This window comes from Anoplophora glabripennis, unplaced genomic scaffold (assembly GCF_000390285.2).
Source record: "Anoplophora glabripennis isolate ALB-LARVAE unplaced genomic scaffold, Agla_2.0 scaffold75, whole genome shotgun sequence".
NCBI lineage: Eukaryota > Metazoa > Arthropoda > Insecta > Coleoptera > Cerambycidae > Anoplophora > Anoplophora glabripennis.
In genome coordinates, this window is record NW_019416255.1 from 280,733 (window position 1) to 308,323 (window position 27,591).

At 31.9% G+C, this 27,591-nt stretch overlaps 1 protein-coding gene across 2 annotated transcripts in view; it reads left to right on the forward strand.

Moving 5' to 3' along the window:
* LOC108903367 (cuticle protein 19-like) overlaps positions 1–12,091 on the forward strand; it is a 42,733-nt gene extending 30,642 nt beyond the window's left edge. For both annotated transcript variants that reach the window (XM_018705518.1, XM_018705517.1), the window contains exon 4: positions 11,820–12,091. In XM_018705518.1, coding sequence (XP_018561034.1) covers positions 11,820–11,923 — 104 coding nt within the window. In that variant the 3' untranslated portion in view covers positions 11,924–12,091. The remainder of the gene's footprint in view (positions 1–11,819) is intronic.
* The last annotated feature ends 15,500 nt before the right edge of the window (positions 12,092–27,591 follow it).

Genomic DNA, 27,591 nt, shown 5'->3' on the forward strand with positions numbered 1-27,591 from the left:
ATGGTCAGACGCTTATGAGGAAGACCTTCAGATCTTGATTGATTTCGAATCAATCATGATGTTCGAAGGAAAATGGAAACAATGGTCCTCGAGGAATGTCGTTTGAAAGTATCTACTACTGCTAAAGCTTTACATTTGTTTGTATACCGGGCAAGAAAGTACCGATGGTCTATCTGAAGTTACGTGAGAGCGATAAAGTAAGCCATAGAAATCCATGCGATAGAGAAGGATGGCTATAATGAAGGCGTCTCATAGTCACAGCCCGTTTCGCCCTTCCACAAATAAGATCCACTTCTTATTTGTGGAAGGGCGAAATGGGCGATGACAATTAGACGCCTTCACTATACCCATCCTTGTCTATCACATGGATTTCTATGGCTTACTTTATCGATCTCACGTAACTTTAGATAGACCATCGGTACTTTCCTACCCGGTATAGCGCTTTGACTATTATATGAGATAAATTAGGCTTGAGTAAAGTTTTAGTAGATACCTAAAGAAAATTTCAAAATTATTGGCCACCATAATTTAGAACCAGGCAGGAATTCTTCCTGTTGAATAATTGCCGAAGGAACCTACAATAATAGCAGTTCCACGAATATGCGAGTTCACAGAACGGCCAATGTCCGATACATATCACGACTGTAAAACTTTTCTAAGCTGGACTACCCGTCGTATAGTTAGGATTTGTCCCTTTTACTTATAAATATGAAGATGGTAACTAATTGAAAGAGGATATTGATTCTTATTTTGAAGACGAACAGAAATATTTTTTTCTAATAGACTACAGTCTTTGCACTTAATTATAGTTGTCAAACGCTGCAGTATAATATGTATTTATTATCTTGTGATTATTTTTTTGCAATATTTATCTAAATATATTATTTTCCATTATTATGACGGATAGTAACCTTGCCTCTGGTCTTGATGACCTCATACAGGAAATTTCTCCATTGTCTAATAGTAAATAAAACATTGTTCGTGAGATCGACTGGAAGAAGTGTATCCATACCATGGCGTCCTAGGACACTAGATCTGAACCCTATGGTCTTCTTTTTCTGTGAAACATTAAGTTTATCGCAAAGCTGTTGTCAAACAAGAAATTAAAATAACTTGTATTTAAGTTGCTGTAGCGTTAATAGATGAAAATGCTCTATAAAGGGTTTATATTTCCATAAGTCATGTGAATGTTTGCTTTGACGCAGAAGGGACCAATTCGAACAGATTTAGCGACAATGCTTTGGTTTTGAATATTATTCGTTTTTAATGAAGTTTTAAAAAATACATACTTTCTTGCTTTTTTTAATCGATAAGAAAGGACAATCGGACAAAAGTATCCATCCATCTTCATGTCCGATTTGATTTTGCCTTTCGAATCAAAATTCTCCAGAACATGCGAGGTTTTTCTACAAATTGTTCGATTACACAACCCAAACATATATTTTTTGAAAGGAATAATGAATTTTCTTATTTTGAAACCTGTTTAAAATTTCCTTTCAAATGATGCATACCTTCTACGAAAGAGACAAAAAGATTTTTCATTTAAGAAACAGTTGAATTATAAAACAAGTCATTTTTTATGCTTACGCCATAAAAAAATTGTATAAGTTTTATGTGTATTACATGATTTTTGAAAAATTTTTAGAAAATTAAAAAAACATGTAAGAAAATCGGATAAAACATTTTTATGTATGTAAAATTCTCAATAATGAAATTGTTGCTACACGAAACTACGGTGAAACATTCCATAAACGTCCTAAACGAATGAAAACATTGAGATGCGGTTTTCGTTATTTAATTTTCAACACGAGAAATCTTTTAAAAGTGCTGCAGTTGATCCACCTTGTACTTTTAGAAACACCAGAGATACATAAACACAATAGATATGATTATTGGTGTTTCCAATTTTATTCCAAAAATTACCCATTAAATAAATGCAGTGTGTACAAGGTGTTTCATACCATTATGGTCAAATTTTGAGAGTATAAACTTAATTCTGAGACTAAAAACACAAAAGTAGTAAGTCAATCTTTATGTGTATATTATTACATTATGTGTATCATTTCGTTGTTGCAAATTTGATACAACAATAGTTTCTTTTTTGTTTTCAGCTTCAGATGATAAGAAGTACAATTTTAGTGCCACTAATTCTGAAGGAAATTAGTAACTACTTCTATTAGTCGAGCCGATCGTCGTCCTTAAGGTCATGATATCTAGATCTCTCTAGTACAGTTTAATAATTTTTAGTATTTCACGTATCTCCGGTCCTCCAACCTGTGTGTGTAACATTTTCAAATTGAATGTCATAATAGAGTTATAAATTTAAATTTTTAAAATAAAATAATAAATTTTCTGGAACGCATTATATTTATCAGTCCATGCTATTAATTATTTTTCCAAATCAAGTGTGCATGAAATAGGATACATCTAATAATACCTCATAATCAGACATGGCAATGATACGGTATAAACTTTATGGCATTTCCTGTACAAGTACCGCCATCTTTACTCTGAACTGAACATGAACATGAAATTTATTATTTAATGGATGGCTAAGGTTAATTACATTAGGCAAAACCTGGGCACGCAATCTGACATTTAAATATTCACCCGGACATGAGCCAGAAGCGCACCAGGATTTAACATAATCATAAATTAATAATTGCCTTGTATGAAGCCACAGGTACTGAGGGGAATTTTATTTTGTTTAATGAGATGTTATTATTGATATCTAAATCCGGCTGATTATGAATCCATCGCGAGATTTAGTATTCAGATTATTCATTGAGCATGTAATTTATTAAATTGAAAATATGCAAGGTTTTTGAAAGACAGTGCCATAAATTCAGAGACTGACATAACATAAGGAAATAAGACGATCTTTTTCTCTTTCATTGTTGAGAAGAAAGGCGCCAGAAATTATTTTTTTAATACAATTTTGGTCATATCTTTTACAAAATACAACGCATTGTATGAAATATTGGTCAAGTAATCTTCCAATAACGCAGAAAATATCAGTGTTGCTTCTCGATGACTTTTAAAAACGACTTTCTTAGGTTTTTATCATTGTATGCTGCATACTAACGCGTAAAATTTTACTTTACAGAAAAACTGTACACTTGATAAAGTACGAATATCTACTTCGAGAAAATTTCTGGTAGACATACACATTGTTGCCAGAGATTTTATTGATATTTTATTCATTAATAACTTTATTAACAGTTTGACAGAAAGTAATGTTTGGGGATAGAAATTGATTGACCTTGGCGCAGTTTTTCGTTTTTCTCTAAAATAATACATTTTCAACAATTTCAACAAGAGTTCCTTTTTGTGTAAATAGAAGATATCTACTCCAAAGAAATATCTTAAATGCCATTGGGAAATATTAAAGATAGCGATATCTATAAAAAATATATATAGGGATGTATGGAAATGTTGCATATTTGTAAAATAAGTATTTGTTTGGGAATTGAAAATAAAATAAAATTGAGAAAATGAAGGAATAAAATTAGCAATGATGTATTGTAAGTTGCCTTAAAATGAAAGGAAAAAGTATCTTCGAATAAATTAAAAAAATATTTGCATATGAAATCAGAATTTCAAAGAAAATGAATTATTAAGAAATTTAAAAACAGTAATGAGTTGTGATAACAAAAATTAAATTGATTTTTTTATTACTGATAAAATTATTGTAAAGTAATTAGAAGAAGTGTGCAGTAAAAATTTTAAATGTAGATGCGTGAGTGCAGTTACTAAGAAACAAGAAAAAAGAGGGAGTCAGTTGGTTTTTGAAAATTGAAAGGAAGGAGGAATATCAATAAAAATTTGAGATCAAATACGAAGAAGATAAAATATAAACCCATAGGGTCCTTTGGATTTAAAAAAAACATATACGATGTGCAATTGAGGAACAGACGGGAATTGGAAGATATATTGAGAGTCCAGTGGCAGAGCAGCATCAGAAGTTATTTACGAGAGTCGCAGCATGAAATTTGAAATCGATGCATTTTCATTGAGCAAGAGAAGCAGAACTGTGTGTGTAAAACTGAAAATAGTTGTGAAAAAGGACCATAATAAATTTGGTGAAGACGGACAAAGGTAAAACAAAAACTATATTACACGGATAGAGGATACACCTAATTTTGGGAGATTTAGTCAGAAAGAGATACATTTTTTTTTGAAATTCAGAAGTTAATTATTTTTATTTAGATTTGAAAATTAAAGTTCATTGAAGTTCATTTGCATCTAAACAAAGAAGTCAGTATTTCTTATAAAGAACCTCTCCTGTAGGGAAAGAGATCTTATGAAACATCATCCAGGAAAATATATTACCTTCAAATTTTTCTTTGTGGAAAGTTTTGTTTTCAATTTCAAAATTAGAAAATTTTTTTATTATCCAAATTTTAATTTTTGAGAATAATTGTCTTGGCCGAAAGAAATCTACAACAAATAAATTACATAACAATATATTATTTCCACATCTACATCTCAAAACCAAAGGATAATGGACCAAAGTTTTCAACCTTATGGCATATTTCCTCAAAACATCCGGTACAATATTTAAGCAACAATAAGAAGAAATGTTTTATGAGTAGCATAAAAAATAGGTTTATATTGGTTTGGACTAAACTATTCTCATGTAAAATAACCTTTAAATGAATCTTATCTAATTTTAAAATTTTTTCACAGGTGAATTTTGACACCTGCGAAAAACCCAAAGAAATTAAGAAAAAAGGTAAATTATGCCACAAACAAATAACTTCAGACAATATCTGAATTTATTGGAGGAAAGTGAAATTATCTATTAGTCCGTGTTTTCACAGTGTTCTGAGTTAACAAGTTTGGAGTTATTTAAAGTTAAAAAAAGTTCACTGCTTCACCTTGCACAATGCAATAAAGTCGAAAAAAAAAAACAGTGAGCATTACTTTGACATTGGATCGAGACTGACGTGCTTTCTTGGGGCCTGGAGATCCTTTGCCAATCAATTATGATGATTGAACTTTTGTCTCAATGTCGTAACCTTTAAATGAATGTTTCATCGTCATTGGATTGTTCAAGGAATGACCGGCAAACGTCCACAAGATTTTCTTTCTGTTGTCGGTCATCAAACCAGGAACAAATGTTGCTGCAACTCGATGTATGTTCAATTTTTTAATCATAATTTCATGGTATGACCCAATTGAGATGTTAACCTCTTCCTGGTCGAGGATCATCTTCAATTGACTGACAACCACTTGAAAACCATTTATAACATTGCCCACCACCCAGAGCATATTCCTCGTATGCTTGTTTCAATAGTTTAAACATTTCCGTGAAAGTTTTCTCTATTTTCAAGCAAAATTTTACGTTGCATCGTTGTTTCAGAAAATCGTACATTTCAAAAATCGCCATGTTGCACTCAAATAACAATATCACGAAACCAAATGAGATATCAACAATCCAAGAACACATGTTATAGAGAAGGTTATGCGCAATGCAATGCTGCCAATCGCATATCCCTAAATATCTCCATTAGCGCGTTATTGAAAAAGGTGGGTTATTTTTCGGAGCGGGACTTGTATATGAGTTTTTTTGGTATATTAGTGTGTAATAAATCAGATTTAGTTCAAATATTGAAATAAACCAGTAAAATTGTTAAAATACTCAATATTAAATGAAAATATACCCAATAATTCAACTCAGTGGATTTACTCAGCACTTTTAGTGTGTTCATTTACTCCAACTAATTTGCAGTGTAGGGATATTAAGGACAATAATGGCCACCTATTGGCCACATTAATAGAAAAAAATAAATGTTATTATTTTATCTTATTTTGTAGCAATTCTAGACTAAATGAAAAATATTTTCTTTGCTTTTCACAACTTTAGTTACGCATTATTATCGGTATGAAGAATTAAAATATCAATGTTTATCTTGGCAGTCTATATTTATTACAAGTGACACTAATGATACTTTTAGCGTGATCAGATCTGTGTTAAGTGTAATTAAATGCATTGGTCTGTTTGATACGTTCGATTTTCAATGACTTAATGTTGACACATTTTAAATACTCGTATAGCATTCATTATGCTCATTTCATGAAATAACTTTCTCATGAAAATTGCTAAATACCCAGCCATAAAATTGCTGTAGTATTTAAGTTTTCACTTTTAATCTCATATCAATATTTTTAAAAAAATAATGTAAACCTGTTCAGTAGGAATCGACGATCATGAGACCATTAATAATATATAGGTATGGCAAAACGCACCCACTGGGTTAACGGTCTGGTCTGGCACGAAATTTCAATTTAGCCTAAATGACGAAATATTATTCATGCGAGATTTAGGAATGTACGAGGCAGCTTCAAAAAGAAACCGCAAATTGACAGTATTTCGTGAAAGGAACATTCCAAATGTGTATACACAAAGATATTAGATAATCTGTGAAACTGTTAACTGAACATTGAAGACACGGGCCTCCTTTTTTAAAAATATGTATTTTATTTTATGAGCTCTAGTAATTTTACTTTAGGTATTATAATGACAAGTGAGGCCTAGCGACTTGACATTCATGTTATCGATATGAAAAGTCAAGCAACACTGATCCCGGTTAGTACTTGGATGAGTGACCATCCGGAGAAGGCTCGCGATGCTCGTCCGGCTTTTAGTGGCCTGTATGTCGGGGTATTCGCAGAAGCTATACTTTATCCGAGGTTTATATGGGAAAACATACCATCCCTCGGAAAGGATGTAAAACCGTGAGTCCCTTGTCTAAACAATGTTAGGCAAGTAAAAGTGAGAGGGTTCGGCAAAATTTCCAGGTTGGAGGTAGCTCGCCACCTAGCGTCGATGTTCAGCCATAGTAGCAGAAATAAGCCGACGTAAAATAACCAAAAAGCTAAAAGCTGAGATACTTTATTATAAAAGTATTAAGCTAATTCCAAATATCTAATCTTAAAGACAAAATTCCTGATTGATGATATTGTGACTAGTAGTTATTAATTATCTAATATAAAAAGTAAAAATAATGTCCATACAGGGTGAGTCAGAAAGAATGGGTCAACAGTAAACTGGAGATACTAGACACCAAAATATTATGTTTGAACTCATCATGCATTATACGAATGTCGCTGGTTTAAGAAATACAGGGTGTTTAAGATTTAAATTTTATTTTGAAATTTCTCAATAATTGGGAAAGTTTTAATAGCATGACTCTGAAAATTGGTACTATTGGGTTTTTTGGTGTGAGAATTATGAATTTGAAGCTTATTTTGACGTTGCTCCTAGAGGGCGCTAGTTCCGCCATATTATTTAGGTAAATCAAAACATATTTTTTTTATCTGTTGACCTATGCTTCAGAAAAGTTAAAAATCTAAAAGAACGTTCAATTCTACATAAAAAGTNGCATATTCCTCGTATGCTTGTTTCAATAGTTTAAACATTTCCGTGAAAGTTTTCTCTATTTTCAAGCAAAATTTTACGTTGCATCGTTGTTTCAGAAAATCGTACATTTCAAAAATCGCCATGTTGCACTCAAATAACAATATCACGAAACCAAATGAGATATCAACAATCCAAGAACACATGTTATAGAGAAGGTTATGCGCAATGCAATGCTGCCAATCGCATATCCCTAAATATCTCCATTAGCGCGTTATTGAAAAAGGTGGGTTATTTTTCGGAGCGGGACTTGTATATGAGTTTTTTTGGTATATTAGTGTGTAATAAATCAGATTTAGTTCAAATATTGAAATAAACCAGTAAAATTGTTAAAATACTCAATATTAAATGAAAATATACCCAATAATTCAACTCAGTGGATTTACTCAGCACTTTTAGTGTGTTCATTTACTCCAACTAATTTGCAGTGTAGGGATATTAAGGACAATAATGGCCACCTATTGGCCACATTAATAGAAAAAAATAAATGTTATTATTTTATCTTATTTTGTAGCAATTCTAGACTAAATGAAAAATATTTTCTTTGCTTTTCACAACTTTAGTTACGCATTATTATCGGTATGAAGAATTAAAATATCAATGTTTATCTTGGCAGTCTATATTTATTACAAGTGACACTAATGATACTTTTAGCGTGATCAGATCTGTGTTAAGTGTAATTAAATGCATTGGTCTGTTTGATACGTTCGATTTTCAATGACTTAATGTTGACACATTTTAAATACTCGTATAGCATTCATTATGCTCATTTCATGAAATAACTTTCTCATGAAAATTGCTAAATACCCAGCCATAAAATTGCTGTAGTATTTAAGTTTTCACTTTTAATCTCATATCAATATTTTTAAAAAAATAATGTAAACCTGTTCAGTAGGAATCGACGATCATGAGACCATTAATAATATATAGGTATGGCAAAACGCACCCACTGGGTTAACGGTCTGGTCTGGCACGAAATTTCAATTTAGCCTAAATGACGAAATATTATTCATGCGAGATTTAGGCATGTACGAGGCAGCTTCAAAAAGAAACCGCAAATTGACAGTATTTCGTGAAAGGAACATTCCAAATGTGTATACACAAAGATATTAGATAATCTGTGAAACTGCTAACTGAACATTGAAGACAATGGAGAGTGTACTTTTGCTAGGTCTTGACACCTTTTTTAAAAATATGTGTTTTATTTTATGAGCTCTAGTAATTTTACTTTAGGTATTATAATGACAAGTGAGGCCTAGCGACTTGACATTCATGTTATCGATATGAAAAGTCAAGCAACACTGATCCCGGTTAGTACTTGGATGAGTGACCATCCGGAGAAGGCTCGCGATGCTCGTCCGGCTTTTAGTGGCCTGTATGTCGGTGTATTCGCAGAAGCTATACTTTATCCGAGGTTTATATGGGAAAACATACCATCCCTCGGAAAGGATGTAAAACCGTGAGTCCCTTGTCTAAACAATGTTAGGCAAGTAAAAGTGAGAGGGTTCGGCAAAATTTCCAGGTTGGAGGTAGCTCGCCACCTAGCGTCGATGTTCAGCCATAGTAGCAGAAATAAGCCGACGTAAAATAACCAAAAAGCTAAAAGCTGAGATACTTTATTATAAAAGTATTAAGCTAATTCCAAATATCTAATCTTAAAGACAAAATTCCTGATTGATGATATTGTGACTAGTAGTTATTAATTATCTAATATAAAAAGTAAAAATAATGTCTATATATTAATAATACTGTCTATATATTAATAATATGTTGTTTTTGCTGAAATTTTTAAATAATGTAATCTTTTCTGTTGCAACATCATCCTTGATAAACACCAAAACATAATTTTTTTTATGGATTTTTGGGAAAAAACTTAAATTGTTTGAATTTACTCATTTATTTTATTCCTAAAATTAAATGTGATTTTAATTCATCGTACGGATTTTGTTATCTCACCCTACTTCCGGACTGCTGGTGGGTATCTTTGTAGTTTTATAACAGACAGATCTAGCTTTCCTTGAATATTATTTAGTGGCGGTAGGTGTGGTTCTCATGAGCGTCATGACGTCAATTTAAAGTTAAAGTTAGGTGAGGAATCATAGGATTAAGGAACTCTAAAATGATTGCGGATGGTCTTGGCGGGTATGAATGATGCATTCCACATATTAAGAACAGTTTTGAGTCTGTTTGATAAATTACTTTGAATATTGTACAAAAAGTGTGAAACAATGGGTAGTTCCGGCTGTACTTTTGGAAGGGATATTGCAGAGACATTCATCTAAAAATTCCTTTATAAATGTCGATATTTCCTGCTTTTTTCAGGATTACAATAAGGAATTAAAAATAAGATTATGATTTGGAAATAACAATACTAGATACAAATATAACATATATTTATAGCAGCATATATTATACAGGGTGTTAATGAACTTATGTCAAATATTTTTGCCACATGCCCGTTATGTCAAAATGAGGTAAATATACGAATTTGTGTTGAGTAAAATGTAAATTTAAAATCTGACTTACCTCAACATTGCAAGGAGCCACCTTTTGAGAAGATTTGCTTGCTTCAGCGCGACGTATCCAATTCGCTCGCACGCGTTGGAACATTGCCACGTCCTCTCGAAACGTATTACAACCACATATTTTGCCGAACATTTTATGACACGTCTTCCAATAACTCCGGCAAGCGATTTTGCAAAAAATCTAGATATTATGAAGCACCGTCTAAGCGCTAGGCAATTTAAAAGGTCCTATTAGAGTGTCATTAACGATACCGGTCCACATGTTCACTGAAAACTGTTGCTGAAAGGCACCCGACGTATTTCGTGTGGATTTTCGATAGTCCAGTGGCGAGTGTTGTGGACGTTACGTACACCATTTTTATTGAAATATGCTTCGTCTGTAACAAGTGTTTGCGCTGTAAATTGAGGATTTCTATTCCTGAAGCAACCATTCGCAAAAATCTCGACATATCGGAATGAGTTGTGCGATATTTCTGGTACTACGATGCGGATGTACTTCACCGGTGTTCAAAACTCTTTGTGCTACAGCAACAAATGTTCTCAGTGCGGGGGCACATCGTTCAGGATATCTCACACGGTACACTTGACAAGCTCTATTGGCATTTTCGTTTGCTTCGTCATAAATTATGAGCATATCATAATAATCGCGATTGCTAAATAAATGTGCTATTTTCAAAAGAAAACTTGGAAATACGCCTATTAAATGTACCTACTCTCGAAAAACAGTACAGCAATCACTACAACAATGTATTATTCTACCAATTGACTTTCGAATACAGTCCGGTTTCATAAGAAACCTAAAACTCGTAAAAAGTGTTACAGAATTTTTTGTAAGTACTCGCCGCAATAAAATACATGTATTTCAGCAGTTCTAAAACAGCTTTGAACACATTTTGAATTAGCCTTTTTCTCTATGACTTTAAACTTCCGATACAAGTTTGTAACATCAGTTAACTCGGTTTTTGCTCCTATTTTACCCCTTTAAATTTTTCACATAAGTTCATTAACACCCTGTATAAACAATGAGGCAAAATATTATAACTAACATAGAATGAGTCGATTAACAATTAACACAATAATGATTATTATTGCAAAGTACATTTCTCAATGCAGTTAGGTACAAAAAAATATTTGTAAAAATTCTTTGAAATGTTGGATTTTGTAATGTTCTCTCTTGATTCTTTTAATTCTGCGTTTAGATCTTTAAATGAATTGTTGTAGAAAGATGCATTGGACATGACGGTGAATTTAAAAAAGTTGTGCATTCCTTGTTGGAAACTATAGAATGTAAATAAAGTGAAGTGAAAACAATATATTTTTTTGCACTGCAACCGACTTTAGGTTTATTGTAGGCCTTTATAATCCTAAAGTTCCTTATCCTCTAATTTTCTTCAGTTTTGATGGCGGCTGTATTACACAGCTTATAGCTTTTAGTTTTTCTCTCTTACTATGTTTGCAATGCCCTGTTAGCAATTCTAGTATGACTTTTCATAAACAAGTCAGTCGTTATTTTCTTTTATGGCCCTTTTAAGAACTCTTTGTTTTGCCATGTCTGAATAAGGGCAAAAGCAGAATAAAAAGAACTTTTTTCTGATTTTATAAAGAAGTATAGTAGAGTAATTGCATAAAAATTACTGAAAGTGTCTCATAATATTAAATTGACTGTTATTTTATACAATATCTCGTTTATAGATTAAGAAAACAGATCATCTCTAAATAAGAAATTCCTTAAAATACATAATCTGTTGGTTCTAAGTAGTCACAAACTGTAGATTAGAATATACATCATTTTCTTTTTATGTATTTTTCGAAACATTATTTTTAAACGCGTACTTATTGTTTTATTGTTTTTAAACTTCTATATTTTCCAGGTTATCCAAAAACTGGCTACTACGGTGATTACGAGGGATATGGCTACTCAGATGGATATGACTTAGACTCGTATTATGGAGATGTCCATGGACATGGATATTGATTGCGGCTGCCCCTCTAAGTCAAATCTTAGGAGTAGTTAAATATATTTTATGATACCTCTTATTCGTTGTACAAATAATTTTTAACAATATTTTTTGTTTGTAAATATAAGACATAGACATATAAGATATGTTAGATTAATTTATTTATAAAATAATAAAAAAGTAATTTGGCCAAAATTATTCCAAATAATTTCTAAATAAATCAATATAGAATTTTTTAAACCTAAAGCAGCTTTTTTCAGTCATTTATACCTATGGTACGTACATACGTATAACAATCGCTTTCGCAAAAATTTTAAAGGAAGCATATCATTTGATATGCTATAACATGATTTAAATGAAGAAAGGTTTCGATTTTTAATCATTTTATTAATTGCCAAGAATATGTAACGTACTTCTCTGACATGTTATTTAAACAAATATGTTTTTGTAGTAGTTAAAAAAGTAATTTTGTTTATATAATATGAACAAAATGGCAGCATAGTTTTTACCTAAATCCCAAATAAATATTATAATTTGTTTGACACCTGGTAGTCCACAGTACAGGCCCCCCCTGGAAAGTTGATTACCACATACTTTATAACTCCTAAGGATCATCCTTTTGACGAGTCTACCACATTTTTCCTCTGCGACTTTTCTCGATTCCTCCGCTTTGCCACTCGGAAAAGTCCAAAAACATGGCAATTTCCCGGAGTCTTGAAAAGTCAAGACCACATCTTTTATTTTTAGCTTAAGTAACTGGAAATTTTGTTGCAAATGCCGATTTAAATTTGTCAGACAGAAATTCTTCCGACATTGACGTATCTACTGGTCGAAACATGCCAAAATAACAGGGTATTGAAAATCAATTATCACATAGGTAATTTTTAGTAAAATTAATTGTAAATAATTAATTCAGCCAAAAAGTATTGTTGTCCGACAAATTTCAAGCCGCGTTTTTTTCAGTCCGACAGCTGAAAATTGGAATTTTCACGGGGTATGATAAATCGATGACCACATGTCGGACAAAAATAACACACGATAGAAAAGTGTTTTTTATAAGCAAAAATTGTAATGTTCGACAAAAATATATCCGCAAATCGTTGTCAGTCCGACAAAAAGTGATTAAAAAAATTTCGTAAAAAATGCACATGTATTTATAATTTCTAATAAGGTATTTTCATGTATTAAGTAGAATTCCATATAAATATACAATACAGGGTATTTCAGAAAGACCTCCCGTAAATACAGGGGGCGAGGACGACAAAAAATAAGAATTTTTTGTTATATGAACTATCTCCTCTTGTTTTCGAGATACAGAGCCACAAAATAAAATTTTCTAAATAACATTTTTATGAAAATTTCCAAACTGTGCGAAATATTTTTATGAAATTTGGTATTCCGAGGTTTTTAAGGATGCCAAATACGATGGTCTAATTATTTTTTGTATATTTCGTAGAGGGCGCTAGTTATGCTACATTCCTATTACATATTAAGTTCTACTTTTTTTAAGGTTAGGTTTTTTACCATTCGGGCTCCAATTTCTAATGTACAATTTTATTTTCTAAAAACAATATACTCTTGTTAGAACTTCCTAATGTGGATGATTTTCGAGAACAAAGACTTTTAATTAAACTCTTACAATATTACGGTGTATAAAATAAGTGACTTTTTTCAAAGCTCAAAGTTACTTTGAGAAAAGTCACTTATTTTATAGTGTAATATTGTAAGTGTTTAATTAAAAGCCTTTTTTCTCGAAAATCGTCCACATTAGGAAGTTCTAACAAGAGTACCTACATTATTTTTAGAAAATAAAATTGTACAATAGAAATTGGAGCTCAAATGGTAAAAAATCTAACCTTAAAAAAAAATAGAACTTAAAATGCAATAAGAATGTAGCATAACTAGCGCCCTCTATGAAATATACAAAAAATATAATTAGAATAGCGTATTTGGAACCCTTAAAACCCCTAGACTACCAAATTTTATTTTATCTCCCTGTATCTCGAAAACAAGAGGAGATAGACATATAGTTCATAAGACAAAAAATTCTCATTTTTTTGTCGTACTATCACCCCCTTTATTTACGGGAGGTCTTTATGAAACACCCTGTAGATATATATTTTTCGTTTTATTCTTGTAATTGTAAATCTCTATATGCTCAATTTAGCCAAATAAATATCGAGAAAAGAATTAACCGATTTCAAAAAAGTATGTATGGTGTAAAAAAATTATGCACAAAAGTTTTGGGATTTTCTTTTAGAAAAATAGGAAAATTTTTGTAAAGAAAAATAAACAAACGCGAATGAAAACTTAAAAGAGAAAAAAACATTTTTATATCAAATATAATATTAATTTATTTAGAAATAATGCATTATGCACTAAGATAGTATTAATCGCCACAAAAATAACTTTTTTTTGTTTATAACTTTTAAATTTTTAAGCATAAAATAAGCAATATTATAATTATTTATTTGAAACAAATAACGATTATTGATTTATTGATTTTTTAATAATTTGCGGACATTAAATCGTCGGACACTTATATCACGATTTTGTACAGTAAATTTAAAAGTGGAAAAAATGAAAATTAGATATGTGGTAATCGATTTTTCATACCCCGTGAAAATTCCGATTTCCAGCTGTCGGACTGAAAAAACGCGGCTTGAAATTTGTCGGACAACAATACTTTTTGGCTGAATTAATTATTTACAATTAATTTTACTAGAAATTACCTATGTGGTAATTGATTTTCAATACCCTGTTATTTTGGCATGTTTCCACCGGCAGACACGTCAATGTCGGAAGAATTTCTGTCGGACAAATTTAAATCGGCATTTGCAACAAAATTTCCAGTTACTTAAGCTAAAAATAAAAAATGAGGTCTTGACTTTTCAAGACCCCGGGAAATTGACATGTTTTTAGACTCTTCCGAGTGGAAAAGCGGAGGAATCGAGAAAAGTCGCAGAGGAAAAATGTGGTAGACTCGTCAAAAGGATGATCCTTAGGAGTTATAAAGTATGTGGTAATCAACTTTCCAGAGGGGGCCTATACTGTGGACTATGGTGCATATGATTAATGTCAACAAGTTATGTATCGAAATAAACAATTTCAAGGTTTTAATCGGAAGTACAAGTGATAGTTGTCCTCATTTATTTAACTGTCGTCTACTAATATCATTAATTCGATCATTAAAATCTTTATTCGCTAGGTACATTCTTAACAGTTTTTGTAACTTTTCCAATCGGATGCTCTTTCGATTATTGTTTTCCTTAAAACTCACATTTAAATCTATGTTCTGGGGAGGATCGTCGTTTTAACCGAAATCCACGTATTCTGCAGGTAGCGCTGGGACCCTCACCTCTTGCTCACTTCCTAAGAGAGAACGGGATTGTCGGACACCTTTTGATGGCACCATCTTCAATGAATGCCGGGAGAAGAGCGAGTCTCACTAGTCGGTTATTCTTCATTGTGACTGCATGTTCTGCCTAAGGCCTATAACCTAGATACATCCCTGGAATGGTGTTGGCTTTGCTATTGGCTTTCAACTAAGTCTTTTTCTACACTATAATGTTTTTGGGTATTTGCAGCATGGTTACTCTTGTGTCTATATTTGTAAACTTTACCTTGCCTAACTACTATTTGTAGGCATTACTTTGTCTAAGCACTTTATGATGTAGGTGTTCTTAGAATATCTAGCTTCTTAGTGTTTATTTTAATTAGGAACTGCACTACAGGCATAGAAAGTCCTGAATGGAGTTTGGGTTATCCCGTAGGATTTCGTTGCAGGGTCAGAAACTTTTGGATGGATTGATTGTTAGGATTGGAGCAGGGCTCTCTTGAAAAGTGTTCTTCTATCCTTACTTTTAAACTGAGAAAATCTAGGTCTGTTAAGTGCATATAATGCAATTAGTAAAGAATTTGGATCGAATAATCTATATTGGCCAGGTATCAGTCCTTGGTTAATAAATTATAAGGTACCAGGGTAGACGTTCATTACCATGCATAGTGATTCCGCCGAGATTCTATCGAGATGTTCGCATTGGGATTCCACTTTAGGCCTGTCTGTATTTTAGGTGTCCTACGGCGAAGTCGGTCCATACTGGCATCTGGGATTATCCTTTAGTGTGGTGATTAAAAAATTGAGGTTCCACTATTCGAATGTCACAGCGTTCGGTGAACTTTTCAGTTTCCAAAATTCGAAACTGGATAAATCTTTCGCTATCGCTCCAGTAGTCGGTCGCTTTGGCAATAGCATAGGCCTCCATCGGTGTTGTCTGCTGCCGCTTTGGTCGTTGGGAACTGTTGGAAGCTTCGTGGAGGGCTCTGACGGAAATTTTCGAAACCTAATCGATGGTTTTGAAAATCGATAATTATTGTTGCCAGTGTTGTCATCATGTAGATGAACTATGGATACCTTTATAATTCAGATTGGAAAATGTTATGAAATTCCCAAAATTTACTAGGGACTGAAATATTGTAGTGTAACTTTCTCTGTTTATAACACATGCCTTTTTTCCATTAGGGTGGTACATTCTTTTGTGTAATGTACGTGGAAATATAACCACAAAAATATTTTCATAAATGCACATAATCCATGAAACTTGAGAACATTTTTTTTTAACTATAGTGAAAAAAAAATGTTCTCAAGTTTCATGGATTATGTGCATTTATGTAGTAACATTTTAATTTGTCAATCGCATATTGCTTTACACTGACAATTAAAGTTTTCAAAGATGAAAAATATGCTACAAACACTATGTGGTATGATGATTCACTCAAATAATATTGACGATAATGCCAATATTGCATTTTACCCACATATTTCGTTTACTATGTGCTTTCTTTAATTAGATATTTTGAAGGCTGAATTAATATTTAAAAATTAGCTGATCATAAAATTAAAAAAAAACATGGTGACACATCCTAAAGTGCTCCAATACTTACAATGAGGGAACTGGGGAAATGATTTTCATTATTCTCTTGACTAAGCTCAAATATCTGTATTTATCAAAAGTTTAGAAACATGAAACTTATCTCCCATTAAATTTATTATTAAAGAAACAATTATAAAACACGGATATTCTTCAAAGAACCCTAAAACCGCAAATGATAAAATATTCATTAACTTTTATATTTACCTAGAGAAAAAAAGCATATGTGAAAAAATTACATACAATTTTGGAGAAACAACACATAACGAAGATTTGTTAGAAATATTTTCTAATTTATTCAATATCTTCGTGAAAAGTAGAACTATATTTTGGATGAAAAAATGCGGTCAAATTGACAGCAAAGTAAACATATGACAATAACACAAGGCGTCCAAAATATTCCACCTACTAGCGGTTTACCTTTTACAGATAATGCAAAAATGCTATTATGTCAGAGCAACACTATTATTATTCCTTCATTTCACTTGTAAATTGCTGGTTTCGCATAACTAGTTAAATTTAATGTATTGAATGCAAATTAAAAGCAACTGTATACCCATGACAGTATCCGATCGGTATGCTTTTATATTATCGTTATCTGCACTTAGTTCTTGAAGATCCCAACTTACATGATATTATACTTGGAAAGAAGTAAAGCTTGAAACGATATGTTTTTATAACCATACCAGACAATTTCCGATGGAGCTTAATGTGATACGGTGTTTTATTTTGATGGTACATGGCAATTTTAACGTTCGCTGTTTCATCGTGACAAGTCAATATAAGTAATGAATCAGCAAACTAAAACCCAGTCGAAATTGAACAATTTTTAGCTAAATAAATTAGTCAAAAAATATATACAGTTTTAGATGTGATTTCTCATAAATCCAACCTAGTATGTACATATGCATTTTTTCTGGAAGACTGAGTTTTTAATGTACCTTTTTAGGAAACTTGGTACAACTGCGTCAACATTATCAATATCGAATCCCATTTTTGTTTTAAAGGTTGGTAGATTCAAATTTGATCCATAAATTGTTTATTTTGTAGTAACATATAAAAAGATGTTGGAAATATAGCAAATTATGATAATCCCTACTAATATTAAAAATGTGAATGTAAGTTTGTTTGTTACTCTTTCACGCGAAAACTACTTAACCAATTATCATGAAACTTTGTACACATATTCTTGGAGGTATTAGAAGTAACATAGGATACTTTTTATTAAAAAAAATATTTTTTACGAAAGATTTTTTATATTTATTGTTTCAGGTTAGGTCATTTTTGTGGTTAATTCGTGATTTTAATTCTTACTCTGTTCTTCTTTAAAAATGCCTCGGAAGCGGAAATCTGGTCTATCCAAAAATTCGTCGCGGGCCCGTGCCGCCAAAGTTGCACGAAATCAATTAATGGCTTCAATGCAAGCGAAGCCGCGGGTAAAAGCTAGTATACTTGATAAATTTCTTGGGCCGAAAATTAAGATACTTATGTAAAAGTCTTTAAAACAATACATTCTTTATAGGTCAGTCTTCGCAATCACAGGAGTTGTCAAATTATTTGTTTACTATGTATTCAAGTGGGAATTTGGTCAACATTTGTCATGATTGTACTAGTTCTGAAGAATATTTTAAAATAAATAAAATAAATTGAAATGTCAACATTGTACAATATTTTTATCTACTATCCTAATTTTCAGATTTTTAGCAATACAAATAGGACGCAATTATTTCTCAAGAATATTCAGTATGTTCACAATATTTGAAGAGTAAATAATAATAATCGAGGTACGAAACAGAAACATATTTGGTTGAATGATTTCCGGGCTGATGGCAACGTCGTCGATTTACAACTCTTGACGTTTCGAGAGACATATGGCTCTCTTCTTCAGAAGTTACTCTAAAACAGTTTCAGAGTAACTTCTGTGAGGTATGGGCAAAACAAAATTTATTAAATTAACTCTGACTGATATTCTTTTGTGCAAGGGTTTATTTTTTAATCTTTTTCTTTTTCGGCGTGGTAAACATGCCCAATTAGATAAAAATGACTGAAAATGCCAATAATAAATAATTTCAGGCTAAATCTTGTATAAACTTAATGATGAAGAAGCTTCGACAAGTAATTTTATTGTGTGATTTATGAGAGTGTTTAATTAAGAGTAAAATTTCTTTTAAATAAACTTTCCACACGTACTGTTAAAAAATAGATTTACTCATTTTTCGTTTTCGGTTATGGGTTTCGTAATTTCTTATCCCATCCAACTTCAATTCTAACGACCTGGAAAATAACGGACTCTGTAATTTACGGCAAGTAACATTGCTATCAATTTGTCTCCACAGTATTGAATACTTGTGTTAAATGAATCGCGGTGAATACCGTAAGTATGTCGCCGGCCCTGAAGAAAACACGAATTTTTTTAGACACCTTGAAATTTTTCTCACGGTATCCCTCGTCGAAAGTATTAAAACCTATTCCAAGTCACTGTGCAGTCTCATCGTTGTTTTTAAGTTTATTAACCTTTATAGCATTATTGAACTCATAAAATAATCAATTTATTTTTTTCTCTTTTAATTTGACACGGTGTGTTGATTAATCCAATCCAAAGCTGTTTCAATGACTTACAGTTTCTGATATACCAATTTCTTGCAGGCGATAGAAGCTTTGAAAACGATTTCATATATAAAAACTGGATCAGTTTGAACTGAAATAATATCGTTTCAACTCTTCGTTCGTGACATAACCTTTTTGTTTGTTATACACGCCGATTATGTAGGTAGACATATATTTATGTGTGTAAAATAAATCAATTGAGTATAAAAACTGTTACAAGCCGCTTATGATGGTTAAGCTCTATCACGTCAGGTTCAAGGTCATTTGAAGATCGCTGAGTCTGAATCCGATGTCGCTTGACCTCTATCACCTCATGTTCAAGCTCGTTTGAAGGTTAAAGTACTCGTAAGTATTGGAGGTGAACAAAATTGAAAAAAAATGTTCACCTGCCTACTTTTGTCTGTTTGTCTATCTGCCTTTTTTCCCTACACGCCTGTTTGTTTCCTTATTAGTCCGTATTTAATGTCCACCTGCATTTTCTCTCTGTCTATCTACCTGACATCTTGCCTTTCTACCTGCCTTTCTGTCGATAATTTTACCTATCTTCCTATCTGACTAAATGACTAAATGTTTCGATCTGGCTGTTTTCTGTCACCCTCTAAATACGTAAATGTCCACTGACAGTCTGTCTGCTTCCTTGCCAGTTTGTCTTCTTACCTTTCTGTCTACCATCCTCTCTCGGTTTTGCGTTGATTGTACAAAAACTAGATTAAAAAAAAAAACTTTTGAAAGCCTTCAACAATCAATTCGCTTCTCTCAGCATAAGTATATTAATCGAAATTCGGGCAAGAATGCTTACGTTGTTCCTGGAATGATTTTCGAATCGCGTTTCTTTTATGTGCTTTATTTGTGTCTCTCTTTAGATTCCAGCAATAGTCTGCTAACATATTCTTCCCCCAAACGCCTTGATATCTTTGTTCCTGGTGCATTTTTCTCCTTGTTCTTCACTAAAAGCTCCCAGATTTTCTGGGAACCAAACCAATCAAGATCAGAATGAAGAAAATGAAGTTTCAGATTCATATCACATTTAGACAGGGGGTGGCAGAAAAAACCGACAGGTAGAAAATTTTGTCATTTTGTCTGGGGTGACTTTTTCAGCTTTGCAGCGGGTTGTCGACGGCTGCTCCATCGAAAGTATCAGCTTCAGGTGGTGTCGTCTGCTGCGGCTCTAGTGTTTGGGACGGCAAAGAGCTTCTATGAGAACTGCGGCCGAAATTTTTGAAACATAGCCGATTATGTTATTTTCAAACCGCACCTCTGCTTCTCGGGAAAGGTAATTAAGGTCCCCTCGGATATGGGTTTCTACTTTGACCGGGATGGATGCGTAAAGCAGTTGAAGATAGCTTCGTAGTTTCGACTAGAAAGTTTAGCGAAAATTTGAAATATGGACTTGGAATACGACAAGACTAAGAAATAATAATTTAGTAGCATAAACATAGTAGACTTCTAACATGTTTCATACTATAAATTTTATGTCAGTAAAAATAATTTGAATTGTATCTCATATTCTGAATTGTTAAATATTTCTACGTTAAAAATGACATTTTTGTTTATTGCTGCCATTTTTTAGTTACATAGCTTCAAAATTAATAATGACACGCGCAGGCAGTTTTGTAAGAATATTTTTATGTAATTTATTATAAAATGGTAATAAGAGCATGAGATAAATAAAACGACCCATTTCGGAAGACGAATGTTATAAAAAATATAAATATTCAGTTACAGGAGATTATGTAGGTCCACAAAATCCAATGAGTTTAAATCTGGCAAACACGGAGGCCATACGACAAGACATCTATTCATCTATAATTTTGTTATTTATCTGCAAGACTAATAGTTACAATAAAATAATTTCAAAAAACATCATTTTATTGGCATCTTGTTATTTCTTAATGTAATTATTTCTTTATTAAGTTTAAATAGGTTTTATGTTAAAGTATGTATCTATATATTTTCTATTATTCATATCAATATATACCTGCAAAAGACTCCCTAATAATCCTTTAATTCTGGCATAAATATTGCAACAGTCTCCTTGTTACAATTATTGCATGGTATGTATGTACGTTAAATTGTGCTTAACTTAACACATGTTTCGCGGCTTCTTAATTGTATTCCCTGTGTTAAAATTGTAACGTTATGTAATGTTGCACAATGCGCGCCCACCATTCGGTAGTCCTTACAATTCTAAATTAGGCTATCAAAAATTTGCAACCATGAATAAATTCATGCGACCATTCGGCCAAAAGTAAACATAAAAAACTTTCGCTTGTAAAGTTGAACTACTTAATAAATAATTCATCTTTTAAGGTGTTCCACTTGAATAAATTTGCTCGCCTAAATACTACTGGTTCTTTAAGGGCAAAACCACTGTACATTTTCTTAATTAAATTTGCCGAAATAATAGAGTTCTCAGACTGATCAAGTTTAGTTAAGAATAATAAAGATTATTTAATTGATTTCAATTTAAACTGGTACATACCTCCGAAAGGAATAATAAATAAAAAATGAGAAATGAGATTTTAAATATCACTACATATGTTAAAAGTCGTTAAAGCTTCTGAAATAAATTTTGGGCGTTCTGGTACATCTTTCAAAATAACTCTAAAAATAAGTCCCTTTGTTGGAATAAAATAAGAAGTTATTTGTGTTAAAAATTATCTGTACATGAATATCACTATTTAAAATATTCAGTGGCGTTGAAATTTCGAGGCTATTGATAGTATTGATGGTACTGACCCCTATCTCACTACTGATTGATGTAATTGTAAGCCAACTTAAAAAAAATGTGTCTATAATTAGATGTATCAGAGATCCAAGTTTCATAAGTCCATATCAAATATCACCAGAAACATGTAACAATATGTCATATTTATTTTGTTGTTCAATAGCTATATTGAAAACGAACGGTTCTGCGACCAATTGTTGCATCTTATCTTTAATAATAATAATAATAATAATAATAATAATAATAATAATAATAATAATTTTTATTCCAGTAGACCATGTAACATAGTATAGGAAAAGTCAAAATACAAATATTACAACGACATCAACAATCGGTAGTATGCACATATTAAAAGAAGAATTAAAATAACAAAGAATTAACAATTCATTAAAAGAAATATTTAAAACGAATGAACAAAATCTTAGTGGGGTGCAATCATAACAATTTACGCATATCTAAGAAATTCATGAGTGCTATAAAAAACGTTCTCTAATAAATATTTTTTCAAGTTTTTTTTAAACAACTGCATGCTCTGTATGTTTTTTATTTCTGGGGAAAGCTTATTATATAACTTAATACCAACATAGATAGGATTCTTCTCATATAGTGACAAGTTATGCCCAGGGACAACTAGCGATGATCTGACTCGTGTATTATAATTGTGAAAATCTCCATTGATTGTAAACTGATTTAAATTATATTTAACATACATTAAGACATCGTAAATAAATAGACAGGGCAGAGTCAACAGTTTTAGCTTTTTAAAATATTTTTTGCATGATGTTCTTTGTGACACACCAACTATAAGTCTAATAGCTTTTTTTTGTATTTTAAATATTCTACTAATATAACTAGAAGAACCCCAAAATATAATACCATATCGCATACGAGCAACAAATTGAGAATGATAGAAGGATATAAGAGTTGTCGTGTTAGTGACAGATTTTAATCTAAATAACGCATAAAACATTGGTGTGAGCTTATTAGAAAGATTATCTATATGTGTTTTCCAATTTAATTTATTGTCTATGTACAATCCAAGAAATTTAGTGTGCTCAACCTGAGCTATGGATTTATGATCAATTTTCAAAAGATGCGTCTCATTTAATACAGATGTCCGAGGAGTAAAATTTATGAAAACCGTTTTTGACGTATTAAGACACAACTTATTTACTGAAAACCAGTTTTTAAAATGATTAATCATTTCCTGCATTGTCGTAACACTATCCCGTACACTCGATTCATTAGTTAAATAAGTATTATCATCAGCAAACATAGTTAAATTATTTACACATGATACAGTATTCGGAAGATCATTTACAAATAATAAGAAAGTTAAGGGACCCAAGATGGATCCTTGGGGTACTCCAATATCTACAGTTGCTTCTTCGGAGTAATAACCATTTATGTCAACTATCTGTTTCCTATTAAACAAATATGAAGATATCCAATCATAAACCCTACCCCTAAGTCCATAACGCAAAATCTTCTCCTTCAACAGATCATGACTGACTAAATCAAAAGCCTTGCTAAGATCCATAAACAAGCCGATACATTTTTTATTTTCATCTAGAGATTTATATAAATTGTCTATAAAGCAAAGTATAGCCGACTGCGTGTTTTTATTTTTTCTAAATCCATGTTGGGAGTTATGCAAAATATTTTGACCGTTTAAAAAATATATAATCTGATTAAATACTACTTTCTCAAGGATTTTAGAGACAGAACTAAGAAGTGCTATAGGGCGGTAATTTTCTATATTGTCCTTGGCCCCTTTTTTATGCAGAGGTACTATGCGTGCTAATTTAAATGTGTCTGGAAATACACCTGTTTCTAGTGACATATTAATTAGAAATGTTAGGGGAGATAAGATGTAATTAGCAGCATTTTTTAGCAAATTATAAGAGATAAAGTCAGTACCCGTAGAATTAGATTTTTTTAAACTCATGATTATATTATATACTATATTTTCTGATACGGGTCGTAAAAACATTGTGTCAAACGTTTGGCTTATTGAAGCAAACTNGAGCGATAGGTAATCTTTCTATGAAGATATGACGGAGTTCTGCTAACAATAATTGTATTAAATAAAATTGCCGCATGCAAAATCCTCCTTTTAGACATATCTAACCAGTTATTATCTTTTAGTTTATGGGTAATATGTTCCCCCTTACGAATACCAAATATCAGACGCAAACAAGAATTTTGCACCTTCCGGATTTTGTTTTTGTATTGTACTGTTAAAAGTGGGCCATAAAGAACATCGGCGTAATTAAAAATAGACAAGATCAATGTTTCACATAGTGTAGACTTTACTTGCAATGGCAAAAAGTGTCTACTTCCATAGAGTAGCTTTAATGTACAGTATGCTCGTTTTAACAAATGATTTATATGTTTTTCAAATTTTAAACCGGAATCAAAAATGACACCCAAACTTTTAGCCTCATGTACAATTTGAATACGTTCGTCCTCAATAGATATATTTATACTATCACGTATTTCATCCACCTTACTAAACAATAAAACAGTAGATTTATCACAATTAATATTTAAACAGTGATTGGATGCCGCTTTAATAAAATTATTTATTATTTAGATCCCTATATTTATAACAGTACATGCATGTACCACTTCCTTAGGGTCAAAACTGTAATAGAGCTGGGTGTCATCGGCATAAAGGTGGATGTTACAGTTTTGAAGAGTTTTAATGAGACTGGATGTATAAACAGCAAAAGAAAAGGACCCAAAATAGACTCTTGAGGAACTCCACTCTTTAGTTCTAAACAATCGGATGATTCACCATCAATCATAACCATTTGTGACCGATTAGCTAGGAATGATTTTAATAAGGTGATAGCTTCTTTTGAGAGACCTATGTAGTGTAATATTGCGGTTAATAAATCATAATTTAAGGTATCAAAAGCGCGACTAATATCCAGCAACTCCAGCACAGTACAGTTTCCGTTATCTATAGACCTTACTATATCATCGATAATATGAAGAAGAGCAGTCGTGCAACTATCCGAAATCCGGATTGAGTTTCGGGTAGTTTTGAATTTGAGTCGAAATGTTCTTTTAATTGTACCTCCATAGCTCTTTCAAGAATTTCCGATAAAACTGGCAAAATACTAATCGGTCGCAAATCCTTATATCCAAGTGGATTTGTTTTTTTTTGGCAACGGTTTTACTACAGCAATTCTCCATAAGCTTGGGAAAGTATTATTGTTTAAACAGTAATTAATAATCTGAGTTATATAAGGAATAACATGAGGGCAACACAACTTTATCAATCTAGAACTCAATCGATCTTCACCAACTGCATTTGTTTTTATGAGAGCAATTGTCTGGTAGACAAATAAATCGTTTATTTCAACTTAAAATCAGTATGTACCCCTTTTGAATTTTTGTAAAATGATAACAACGGCTCTGGAGTTTCTTTCGAAGAACAAGAAGATATAAAATAGTTATTAATTTCATTAGGGTTTTTTAAATTGTCGGGTATTGGAACAAATTTATTAGAAATTACATTATAGGTTTTTTCAGTATTCCAAAGAGATTTAGAGTTTATGTTTTTGAATTGACTTGCAAAATATGCTTTTTTAATATAATGAACATATGCAATAAAGTCCTGAAAGATTTTTTGTAAGTTGTTGGAGCACTGTTGTGCACCCTTGAAAGAAAGTAATTTATCTGTCTCTGTACTTCAGATTTCACAGGATATTTATTTACTTCAAATTATAATTACATATTTGTTCGTTGTTAATCCAATGATAAGTGGAAATTGTTAACCTTGCCTTGATATAGCTATAATTTATCACTTAAAAGCAGGCGTGAACAGTATTATGAAAGTTGATATGTCGAAACTCTTTAATTGGGAGGTTCTTCTTCCTTCCACATTAAAATGAAAATGTTCTATTAACAGTTATTTATTGATTTTGAACTGACATAAATCACTTCACGTGTCGAGATGCAGCTTTTAAATGTTATGTGAACCATTCAACCGAGCGTTCTTCTTTACTTTCCTTATTCCGCAACCGCATAAAATATCTGACCCGACTTTTCGCAACTGGCTGATATCGAATACAATTAAGTATGTCCTAGTGAGAAATATATTCGGTTAAGTACAATTTCATGCTCTTAAGAGACATATCAGTAATGCGGGCAGTATAATGCATTATTTTTTTTGAAATTGGTGATATTGTGAAATGTTATGGACATTAGGCATACGTTATTGTATTTCTAGTTTCACAACTTGCTTATTATTCAGTTAAAAGTTTACAATTTAAGGTTTCTTTACGCCTGTAAAGTTTTTCAGGTACCAGAAAGTATACGCAAAGTAATCATATGATATTTAAGATTTTTCTTGTCAAATAGAAAACATAAATCATATTTTTTCCTCAAATTGTACTATATTTTCAGCTTTTGTTGCGTAATTGATAAAACTGTGCTTCGTGCATGCTACACTAATTGTTTTATGAAAAACCGTTGCTCCTGTTCAGTTTGACATGAGAAGTTACTATATTAATTATGACGTTTTGCGTATAATGTGGTATCTAAATATAACTTTTCAATATACATTGTCGAATTCTACATATTGATAACCTACATGAGTACAGAATGATTATTTAAAAAAGCCCAGAACCCTCCTGGGGAAATTTCTGTAATTTTGTAGCCCTTACGAAAGGTTGACTATATATTCCCATTCCTACTATTACGTATAGCATACACGAAGTACCCGAATCAGTGAGAAAAAACATGCACTTGGTTTTTTGTCATACTTTCATTAACTTTTGAATTAACAATGAAATTTTAGTAACACTTTTTTAATCAACTTTTCAATATTGTCTAGTATTATTACAGTGTGGCTACGATTTAGGTGACACAGGCTTATAACTCAGGTGTTAATTGACGAATCTTTTTCAGATTTTTATCACTTATGCAGATCAATGGGGTGGACATTTGAGGATCATTAAACTTACGTATATCCATAGGTGTGCGTTAGGGGAAATTAAAAGGGGGTCGATTTTTCGGTATTTTTTATTAGCGAATAAAATACGGAAATGCTGATGCCTTAGTCTTAATCAGTATCATCGAAAATATACCCATGTCAAGTTTCATCCACATCGTATACAGGGTTGTACAGAAAATTCATTTAATACAAATGTAAATAAGCTAATACAGACTGGATAACAAAAAAAAAATAGGTATAAAAAAACTCAGTTTATTTGCTTAGTTTCAATGTAGCCGCCATCTCTCCTTATACATTCTTCTATTACCTTTCTTATATGACGATTTACTTTCCGCAGTTGTTCACAAGAAATGTTTCGGCATGCCTCTCTTATTCGTCGTTTTAAATCTTCCATGTTTTGTGGATGATTGGTGTAAACTTTATTTTTAACTGTACCCCAAAAATAAAAAT